Source organism: Brassica rapa, chromosome A02, assembly GCF_000309985.2.
Source record: "Brassica rapa cultivar Chiifu-401-42 chromosome A02, CAAS_Brap_v3.01, whole genome shotgun sequence".
Classification (NCBI taxonomy): domain Eukaryota; kingdom Viridiplantae; phylum Streptophyta; class Magnoliopsida; order Brassicales; family Brassicaceae; genus Brassica; species Brassica rapa.
This window is the reverse complement of record NC_024796.2, coordinates 571,924-583,112: the sequence shown is the minus strand read 5'-3', so window position 1 is coordinate 583,112 and position 11,189 is coordinate 571,924. Positions and strand designations below refer to the sequence as shown.

General features: G+C 37.5%; 3 protein-coding genes across 4 annotated transcripts; 1 reads left to right on the top strand and 2 right to left on the bottom strand.

Moving 5' to 3' along the window:
• The first annotated feature begins 270 nt into the window (after positions 1–270).
• Positions 271–3,107, top strand: LOC103850513 (pentatricopeptide repeat-containing protein At5g03800). Its single transcript, XM_009127271.2, has one exon. It carries the CDS (start codon positions 286–288, stop codon positions 2,917–2,919), a length of 2,634 nt encoding a protein of 877 aa, XP_009125519.1. The 5' UTR covers positions 271–285; the 3' UTR covers positions 2,920–3,107.
• LOC103850512 (putative homeobox-leucine zipper protein ATHB-51) lies at positions 2,983–5,529 on the bottom strand. Of its 2 annotated transcripts, none has more exons than XM_009127270.3 (3): positions 4,852–5,529; positions 3,813–4,156; positions 2,983–3,720 (listed from the first exon to the last, which is right to left on the bottom strand). In XM_009127270.3, exons 1-3 carry the CDS (start codon positions 4,967–4,969, stop codon positions 3,502–3,504), a joined length of 681 nt encoding a protein of 226 aa, XP_009125518.1. In that variant the 5' UTR covers positions 4,970–5,529; the 3' UTR covers positions 2,983–3,501. The 2 variants fall into 2 exon arrangements, with proteins under 2 accessions (XP_009125518.1, XP_009125517.1); XM_009127269.3 differs by having other exon boundaries at positions 3,813–4,159; positions 4,852–5,528.
• A 614-nt stretch (positions 5,530–6,143) lies between these two features.
• Positions 6,144–11,150, bottom strand: LOC103850511 (autophagy-related protein 3-like). The gene is given in 5 exon segments (XM_018656690.2): positions 6,144–8,904; positions 9,071–9,201; positions 9,204–9,236; positions 9,310–9,426; positions 10,896–11,150. Coding segments are annotated over 5 exon segments (477 nt in total). The 5' UTR covers positions 10,930–11,150; the 3' UTR covers positions 6,144–8,742.
• Positions 11,151–11,189: the final 39 nt, after the last annotated feature.

The following is an 11,189-nucleotide window of genomic DNA, read 5'->3' as shown; positions in this document are numbered from 1 at the left end:
AAACATCAATCTTTCAAATACAAAATTAAAACTCAAAACTTCAATTATTTTTTTAAATATGGAGGGAGTCCCATTGTAACAAAATTACAAAATCTTGGTGGTGGTTTACTATCCAGTATCCACTACGAAAAATGTTGCCATTAATCACTGCAAAATGTTTGTTTCACAAGTAAATGACACTTATTGTAAACGTTTCAATAGTATAGGGACCTCAAAATAAAATAATCCATTAATAAAAAATATCTGAATTAGTTTAGTTTGGTCTTGGAGCGAAGGTTTTATCCAATGGCCACCGTTAATCATCACTGCCTCCTCAATCTCCCTCACATCCCACCGCCGCCGCCGATTAACCGCCCAAAACCTCTTCTTCCTCCGTCATCCCTCCCCTCTCTCTCACTCTCGCGTCTATCTTCCCTCTCCGCGTCTCTATCTCTCTCACCAGCAACCATCCGTAAACGCTCTCCCTCATCTTCGTTCGAGAGGGAAGAGATTGAATCCGCCGTCGATGGGTTCTTCTATCTTCTCCGATTGTCGTCTCAGCACCACGACGTAGAGGTAACGAGAGCCGTGCACGCTTCCTTCCTCAAGCTCAGAGAAGAAAAAACGAAGCTTGGGAACGCCCTAATCTCGACGTATCTCAAGCTAGGCCTCCCTCGCGACGCTCTCCTCGTCTTCGCGTCTCTTTCTTCTCCCTCCGTGGTGTCTTACACAGCTCTCATCTCGGGCTTCGCGAGGCTAAACCTCGAGATCAAGGCTCTTAAAGTTTTCTTCAAGATGAGAAGCGAAGGTTTGATCGAGCCCAACGAGTATACTTTCGTCGCGGTGTTGAATGCTTGCGCGAGGAGTGGGAGATTCTCTCTGGGTGTTCAGATTCACGGGTTGATTGTAAAGTCCGGGTTTTTGGATTCTGTTTTTGTTTGTAACTCTGTGATGAGTTTGTACTCCAGTGGTGATGCGCGTAAGGTGTTCGACGAAATGCCGAAGAGAGATGTTGCGTCGTGGAATACTTTGATTTCGTGTTTGGTTAAAGAAGGTTTGTTTGGTGAAGCGTTTGGTTTGTTTTGTGAGATGAATAGAGTCGAAGAAGCTGATAGCTTTACGGTGTCTACGCTTTTGAGTGGTAGTGACTCAATGAGAGGCAGAGAGCTTCATGGTCGTGTAATTAGAGTGGGGTTGAGGCAAGAGTTGAGTGTGAGTAATGCTTTGATTGGGTTTTATGCTAAGTATGGGGATGTTAAAAAGGTTGAGACTTTGTATGAGATGATGAGTGTGAGAGATGGGTTTACTTTGACTGAGATGATCACAGCTTACATGGCGTTTGGAATGGTGGATTCAGCTGTTGAGATGTTTGAGAAGATACCTGAGAAGAATACTATTAGCTATAACGCTCTAATGGCTGGGTTCTGTAGAAACGGCTTTGGCCTGAAGGCGTTGAAGTTATTCATTGAAATGCTGTTGAGAGGTGTTGAGTTGACGGATTTTAGCTTAACGAGCGCTGTGGATGCTTGTGGTTTAGTTTCAGAGAAGAAACTAAGCGAGCAGATTCACGGGTTTTGCGTAAAGTTTGGATGTGCTTCAAACCCTTGCATCCAGACAGCGTTGCTCGATATGTGCACACGGTGTGAACGGATGACAGATGCTGAGGAGATGTTTGAGCAATGGCCTTGTAATCTGAATAGCTCGAAAGCTACAACGTCGATGCTCGGTGGTTACTTTCGGAACGGCTTGCCTGAAAAGGCTTTATCGCTGTTCTATCGAACACTTAAAGAAGAGAAACTTGTTTTAGATGAAGTTTCGTTGACTTTGGCTCTTGCCGTGTGTGGGACGTTAGGGTTTGTAGAAATGGGTGATCAGATCCATGGCTATGCTCTTAAAGATGGGTTCTTTAATGATATAGGCTTGGGGAACTCTTTGATTAGCATGTACTCGAAATGCTTCCGCTTCAGTGACGCTGTTAAGGTTTTCAACACTATGAGAGAACACGATCTTGTATCTTGGAACAGCTTGCTCTCTTGCTACATTCTTCAAAGAAACGGCGACGAGGCACTGGCTATATGGTTGAGGATGAATAAGGAAGGTATCAAGCCTGATACAATCACTCTCGCTCTTGTTATATCATCTTATAGGTATACAGAGTCAGATAAGATTAGTACCTGCCGTGATCTGTTTCGCTCCATGGAGACTGTTTATAACATTTCACCGACAACTGAACACTACACTGCATTTGTCCGTGTTCTTGGTCACTGGGGTCTTCTCGAAGAAGCGGAAGAGACAGTAAACTCGATGCCGTTTCACCCCGAGGTCTCTGTTTTGAGAGCGCTGCTCGATAGCTGCAGAGTCCATTCAAACGCAAGCATGGCGAAACGCGTAGCGAAGCTTATACTATCCGCAAAACCTGATAACCCGTCTGAATACATCCTCAAATCCAACATCTACTCAGCGTCAGGGCTCTGGCACCGCTCCGAGACGATAAGAGAGGAGATGCGCGAAAGACGCTATCGTAAACATCCTTCTAGAAGCTGGATAGTCCATGGGAATGCAATACACTCCTTCCACGCGCGTGACACGTCCCATCCGGAAGAGAAAGACGTATACAGCGGGTTGGAGATACTGATAATGGAGTGTCTGAAGGCTGGGTACGAACCTAACACGGAGTTTGTTCTTCAGGAGGTTGATGAGCTTACGAAGAAGAGTTTCTTGTTTCACCACAGTGCGAAACTGGCTTTGACTTATGGCATTCTCACGGCCAAGAACCAGAGAGAGCCGGTTCGGGTTGTGAAGAACGTGATGGTTTGTGGTGATTGTCACGAGTTCTACAAGTACGTGTCTGTTGTGGTGAAGAGAGAGGTAGTTTTGAGAGACTCCTCAGGGTTTCATCGGTTTGTTAATGGAAAGTGTTCTTGTAAAGATCTCTGGTGAATCACACAACAAGTGCTTCAAGTTGTTGTTGTCTCTATTTGGTTTTGTAATATATCCCGTTTCATTATATAGTTGTAAGTTGTCAATATACAAGAGTTCTTTTGGGGTTGGGATTTGTTGTTGCGGGTTGAAATTGATAGAATTTAAAAGTTTGGGGTAAAATAAGGGAACAAAGAGAAGTTTGCATGTGTTCTAGGTTTTATTTTCTATTTCATTTAGCTGTTGCCTAAAATTATGTGCGACACTGTAAGCATTTGCATGTCTATTACAGTATCTTTAATTCTTTATTGTGTGTACAGTTAACTAAGGAAGTGGCAAGAAGTCAAAGAATAATAAGAAAGCAAATAAACCAGAAGTTGCGGCCAAGCAACAGAAATGCAAATGCAAGTTTCAAATAACCATATACTGTGGAATGAAAAATAGTTTTGGGTTTGGGACACAAGCACGTTTCATTTATGTTTTAAAACCGTACGATGAGCAAAAGCTTGTCTTAGTCTAATTAACACCACTTTAAGTCCCTGCCTAGTCTAAAGCCCTGTCCGAGAGCGTCTCTCTCTGTGTCTCTATGATCAGCAACAGCTATCACTGGCAAGGCGGCCAGCTAGAGGAAGCAACGACCATTGGATTGTTGCATTGATCAATACCGTAAATCTGATTTACTCCAGTGAGTGGATTGGTGTGTAGATTTTCCATTCTTGGTTGAGCTATCACCACCGAGGGAAGCTCCGTCGTGTCTTCCCCACCGGATATCTGCTTCTTGATCAGTCCTTGGTCTCTTAGTACAGCTCTCAGCTTCTTGACCTGCGTCACAATTCAATTTGTGGGAGGGGTTAAAATTCAAGAACTTAAGGTATCCCATAGGTTTTTAAAAAAATGCAATAGGGTACACATACCTCCTCATGTAGCATCTGCTTCTCTCTAGAAACGAGGTCGTACTCTTGCCTAAGAGAATCGTACAGTTGCTCGAGCTGCTTCGCCTTCCATCGTGCACGGCGGTTTTGGAACCAAACCGCTATCTGACGTGGCTGCAAACCAAGATCTCTAGACAGCTTCAGCTTCCTGTCTGAGTCTAGTTTGATCTCTCCTTGAAAACTCTGTTCAAGTGAAGCTAACTGTCCACTCGTTAGTCTCTTCTTCTTTGTCATCTCGTTCTTGTTGCTTGGATATCGGTACGCATTGATGATCTTTTCTGATTCCGGTACAGATATAACCGGTCCGGTCTGGGTGTATGAATTTCCTGCTGTAATACAACAAAAAAATTTTACATCCAAAAAAAGTTGAAAATATTTGAGAGCTTAGAAAAATGCACAACAAAAGTAACAAATATCCATGAGTTATGAAAAAAAAATCCTCATTCTTTTATAGAGTGAACATAAACGAATCTCTTTTTTTTTTTGTTCAGCACATTAACGGATCTCAAACTTTCAAAACTAACGTTTTAACTTGTTACATTTTGGATCCCAAGAAGAGACAAAGTACTTTGAATCCTAATAAGAAGAAGGAACTTATATATTTAACTTTTTCGACTGAAGATAAGAACATCTGAACTTTTCATCTCAGAAGGTTTTTAGGTAACATATCCCAAGGTCTGTGGAATGATGCCTCGGAACACTTTCTCAATATAGATCGCATTCAACCCATCGAAAATAATAGAACAATTGAAAGTGTGGAAATAAGTTTTTTTCTTCTTGTAGTTCATGGATTTGTTGTGACAAAAACAAAGTTCATGAACGTGTCAAACGTGAAATTATATTGGCATTTATAACATACACTAACATTTAGGTGAATATATATGATTGAAAACCTTACCCCAATACAACAAAGCAATAAAAGAGATAGGACCATGTATACAACTAAATCAAAGAAACAAAAGCAACTATATATGCAATTAAAAATAGGGTCTATAAATATATAATAATTGTGTGCATATACCTGCATAAGGATCATAGTTGAAGCTATGAAGCGAGTTAAAGGAGCTCGACTCCGGCCATGGCTGCGGCAAAAAAGCAACTCTCACGTTTTCTACGTTGCTTGTCATTGACCATTCCATTTCTTTTGTTTTGTTTTCAGTTCTTGTGCATCTTAGTATATATAAGGAGATATGAGAGATGGTTAAAAAGCATGAACTTTATATGATCTAATATAAATGGAGAAATAAAAGAAAAAACTAGGGTTTTAATGGACCACAAGAAAGAAGTAAGAGAGGCGTGACAAGAAGGTTCTCTTGTATACACTTTGTCTTTTGGATAGTTGCAACAAAGTGTGAGAGCATGCAGTGTTCAAAGCAAGATATATATAATTGAGATATGCATTTAGAGGGAGAAGATATAGAGATAGTGATGGAAAGAAAGTGAGATGTATTGTTTCTGTGAGTTTTTCACCTAATAGGGAGCAGCCCAACAGTGCCTTTTGTTTTGGAATTTAAAGATCGAAAAGGAAAATATGATTTCACATCATCAATCATCATCTCTCTAACGTTGATATAGGTTGATATATTTTGTTGTATCCAAGGGGTCAAACTTGGAATTCAAGAATATTTCTGATATCAACTTTTTCCTTACATTAAGAAAATAACAAACATAAAAGAAATCATCGTTTATATATGTTGTTATAATTAAGTTTGGAACACAATGTGAACCAACAAAGGCAATTTGGAGGCCATGTGCGTTTTTAGATCAAGAGAAATTGAGTTTACTATATATACAAATTATAAAAGGTGTTAATACAATTTATTCATAAAAAGGTATAGCAAATTTCTTAGGATTATATTAGAGAACAATTGTTAGAATAATTTTAGAAAATTAATAGCCGTGTGTGAATGCACCAAACATTTGCTTTAAAAGACAGTAAACCGATAAATGGTAAATCACATTCTGTCTGGGTTAATGTTATTTAACGGATCTTCTAAACTTGGAACTTTTTAACATTTACATAAATCTACTTGTGGGCAATAACATTTAAACCACCGTCGTAATTGACTGATTTTATGGACGTAGAAAATAAATGTAACTGAAAAGAAAATTGAAGGAACATTTATGAGATTTCATAAATATTTGTAATTTCATGTATTAATATATGTGGGGGGGGGGGGGGGGGGGTGCTTATTTTTGACAAAGTTAAGCTTAAAATATGTGAAAGAGAAAGAGTGAAAATAAACTAATGGTCCCCAAAAACTCCAATAAAAGACAACGTGGTTCCCCTCTCCTTTGGTTATGCCTCCATTCTTGGTCCTAAGATTTTCAGTTATTGTTTTGTCGTATATAAACCATCAAAATCTACTTTATACATATTTGTGTGTGTGTGTGTAAATTAATATGAAAAATAGTTGTCACTAGTGGCAATTCCATAACCATGTATATGTGCAGTAACCTGTATAGAGTATAGGGTGAGCCAAAAGCTATCTTTGAAAGCTAAGAATCACCACAGAGAGCTAAGTAGACCATCTATATATAAAGAGTCTGATATGACCAATAAAAGCCAAAACAAAGAACAAGTTTGAATCCTCATCTACTGTGTACTCGTTTTTCTTTCTTTACCCCCACATTCTTTTATTAACTTTCAGTTCTACACAAAATCTGTCTCTCTCATATTTAATTGCTACTCAACAAATGGTTGATGTGTAACAGTGTCAGAGAGAGATAGAGAGAGAGCTAGAGGGGGAGAGGAAATAAATCTTTTTGTATGTTAAAAGTAGATAGGGTTTGAACAGATTGGTGATAAGGAATGAGTTGTAAAACTAACAACAGTGTATAAAAAATAGGGAAGCTTTGAGCCTAAACTCTTGAAAGAGATGAGACATCACAATTTTTCTGGTGTTATTTTTTAATAGAAATTTTAATGAATTTGGTAGTTACATTCATTGTAAAGGATTCGTTGGACAACAACTTATCATACTCTCTTTTTCTTAATGAAATTTTACTATGTCAGCAAGCTTCATAAAAAGTCTTCGATATGGAAGAAAAATAAGACACGTTTCTATAACCCAAATATTATAATGTTCTTTGTGTTTATACTCATATGTGGTGTCTTTTAATGTTACTTATGGGTTATGAGAAGTAAAATCCACTTTATGAGAAGTAAATCAATATTTTCACCTATGAAAACATATACTGAAATCTTTATTCAGATAAAAAAAACTATTCGACCAGACTAACGGTTCTTAGTTTTCCATATAGTATAAAAGATGTTAAGAACCAGAAGGTAATCAATTGGGTTCATGATAAATGATTTAACCGAAATAATTACAGCCTTTGAAGAACAGAAAACGTAGTTTAATATGTTAATACGGTCGAGAAAGTTAAATAGTATCCGCATAAACCTTTTAACATAGTCTTATGCATGCATTAGGAAAAGAAAAACAGACAGAGCTAAAAACTCAGATATTGAGGAGAATCAAGTACATAGAACAACTAATTTCCGTTGTTGTTTTCTTTGGGACTTCTCATAAAATTATATTTTATTACCTAGTTGATTTTCTATTTTTCTCTTATTGAACTTTAAAAACAAAAATTATTTTTTTGACCAAAAAAAACAAAAATTATATTTATCTTTGATCCATTAGTTACTAAGATCGGTAATCAAGATAAAGGTCCCCACCTTCTTGGTGGATCTAAAATTTACAGGTCACATTATTATCACTTGAGAAGTACTACTGTATATGGATGCTTTATTTAGGGTAAGATCTTACAGAATTCTAACTTCACGGGATTGAATCTAATTGATTACCTTTTAATAGCTTAGACCATTCAAGAACATATGGAAAAGGAAGAAAACGAGAAACTTAAGTAAATTCATATTAAAATTTTAAAATCTAAAAAAAGTATTTCAAATGCTATTTAAAACTTAAAAGTGTTCATAGGATATGATAATTTGAAGTTACTAGATTAAAGTAATTTCATAAGAAGAAGTGAATGAGATGATTTTTCCCTATATCTCATTTGTCACATTCCATTAATATTTTCTTTTTGTGTTTACCATTCACAACCAATTTTTACTACATGTTCGCACAACTTAATTGTTCCTATATAATAACAATGTGCACAACTTAAGTGTTCCTATGCAAATTTATTGTGTGTAGGAATTTTACCAGACATATATAGTAAAAAGTGGGAAGCAAGTTCCATAAGACTAACCCACTTATACATTGCAAAGTCATTTACAAAAGTCACAAATAAATCAAAATTAATTACGAAGAAACATTTTTTCCAATTAATTGATGGAAATCTGTGGACCTAAATACTAGTACTGATGAATCTAGTAAATTTAATATGCTGACAGAGTTTGGTGGATCTAAATAGTAATGATTTTGATATATTTTAAAATTGTTTGGCTGTGAAAATATACAATGTAGAATAACTTAAATATATACAGAAGAGTTACTTGCAGAACAGTTAATTATTTAATAGGATAGTTAGAAAACTTACAAAATGGATATTTCAAAGCCAATGGAAGAAGCAGAGTAATAACTAATAAATTTCAAATGTTTTGCAAATTAGAAACTCTAAATATAGAAACAATATAAGTATTATAAGTAATATTACACGCCCGGTAACCCACAATGGTTTGATTAGAAGTCAAACGCCTTATACATTAGAGCATCATTATCCTAGATACTCAACTAGGGTCTCTTATTTATTTTATATTACTTTTAAGCAATAAATATGTGTTAAGAGACTCTTTTAAGAGACACCAACATTTTTGTGCTCCAATGCTAGTCTCTTAGTTAAGGTTTCTTAAAACAAAAAAATTATTGAACATTGTTTTCTTAAAAATGTTGAAGTGTTATGATTTTGCTAAGTGAAGTGAAGTGTTATGAGTTTGCTATTAAGCCAAAAGAATGAGAGAATCAAGATAACAAAGCAGTGGGAAATTCGTTGGGTATGTTAAGACATGATGCTTACGTTGAGTGTTATCATCTGTACGAGTTCGGAGAATGTTATCATCATCAGGTTCATGAGCCACAAGATAAGTTGACTGAAGAGTTGCCTGACTCCAAGAAGAGAAAGATTTGTCAACTACTGATAGACCAAGAAACTATAAAAAAGAGATATATTTTCGAAGGCAAAACACAGCTACACATGCCTAGAAACTTGATCATTCATGTCACGATTAAAAGGCATTCATCAAAGACCAATGAACAAAAGAAACGCACCGTATCATTTTCCACCACATTGTCAGCCTCATCAAACTCTTCCATATCTGGAATATCATCATCCTCTTCCTCAGCTCCAAAATACGTTGGTATTGATCGTATACCGCTTTTCTCGTTTATATCCAAGGCACCATGGACGGCTAGTTCTCATCTTCGTTGACTTTATCTGTAGCAAATATCAAGACAAAAGATTAAATGTGAGAAATACGGATTAGGCAAAACACTAAACTAATCTTCACCTTTCGGTTTCCCATGTGTAGCCAGCCAACCATCATCATCTTCATCATCAACCAACACTTCTCCTCCAGCAGCTTCATATTCCTCTGCCACAGATGCAGCTTTCCGTAGACAAGGTACTGTTCAAACCGTAGACGTAAGAGAATGTGCATACATAAACAACAAATCAAACATAAAAGAAGCTCAGATTCAGCCAAGCTCAAATTAAACATCAAGAGCTTTATTACTAACTTAGAGATACCCATTAAGAGAATGTGCATACATAAACAACAAGTCATAACTTTGGTTGATCTCATCACAATCTCACAAACTTGTATATAAAAACACTAAAAGTCAATGGCTTTATCACTAACTTAGAGATACCCATTCACCTGTATTCCTCTGCGATCAAGTTTACAGCTAACCCATATCTTTTTTTTTGAAAAAGGGCTTTCAATTAAAATGCATAAGAAAATACAAGTATGAGGTGTAACTCATAAGTTTGGAAAAGTTTGCAACAAGCATAGAGTTAGAGAAACTCTAGACGAAGATTCACATTTGAATCTTAGAAGGACAGAAACAGAAAGACACTAACTAGTGGTTGTGGTTCCCTCGGCCGCGACGACCTCTTTTACCTCTTCCACTAACATTTGTCCATTCCATATCTTGAAACTTTTGTGTTGGTTTTATTTCCCTTCCGCCTCTAGTTAAGTTATAACCAGAAGACTCTCCAACCACATCAAAACCAGCTCCTTTTCCATAAGTAACCGGAATCTCCGATTCTCTATAGAATTGTTGTTGATTGTGGGTGGGAGGAGTGGTAGGGTCAATTTGTTGCTCATTTGCAGAAGAGCTAGGGTCTTCCACAATGATAGATTGTGATGGAATGGCTTCCATAATAGGTGAATTAGAGGGAGCAACATTTGCAGCTGCTAACATAGGGATAGTGACATCAATCTCTGAGCAAGAAGTAGAATGTACCTCATGCGAATCTGTGAAAGGAGTGACAACTGCAACCTCAGAAGGTGTAGTGATCAAAGACTTTTCTGGAGTCTCAAGTGCTTGTTGGGTAGAGAGCGAGCCCGAACATGGCTCCAAATTTTCGACAAGTGTACTGAAGGAGTTCTGTGCCAAATGAACTATATTCACCACTGGAATCTCTTCGTTGGTAACCTGAGGTTCCTTAGTAACAGTAGCAGAATCATGAGGCTTAGGAGGCAGTAAACACCTTTTCTCTTTATGGCCAAGTGCTCCACATCTATCACAAGCACTTGGAATCCAAGAATACTCCACCTCCACTAAAAAGATATTGCCTTGCTTGTCATCAAGCGCAATTAGCTTCGGAAATGGCTTATCTAACTCAACTTCAACTAAAATTTTTGCTTCTCCCATATTTTCTGGATCCAAGCGAGGCTTGTGCGTAAGCATTGGCTCTCCCAAACCCGATGCTATGTGACTAATGCCTAACCTAGAAAAACATGAATCTGGGATATTCTTGAGGTTGACCCACACTGGTATCGTATAATTGCAAAATTCACAATCCTCAAAAACTAAATATCGAAACTTTGAATTCACATTCATCAATAAGAACTCAGACTTTATAGCTAACCATGAACATGTAGGGCACTTGGAGACGAGATCATCGCCGGCGAGCACGAACTCGCTGACGTTGAGGACTCCCTTCTCCTTGAACGCCGAGGTCGTACGACAACCACCGAGAGAAACGCTGACCGATAATCATCGAAGAGAGATCAAGGACGAGATTTTGGAATCTAAACCGGCTGAAAGAGAGATAGAGATGAGAGAGAGGAGGAGATTTCCCTGTATCAGACGCGTGTCCACAAGATACGTCTCTTCTTGTGCTTAATTAAGCGACGTTTTTAAGGTAATTCCCATTTTTCAT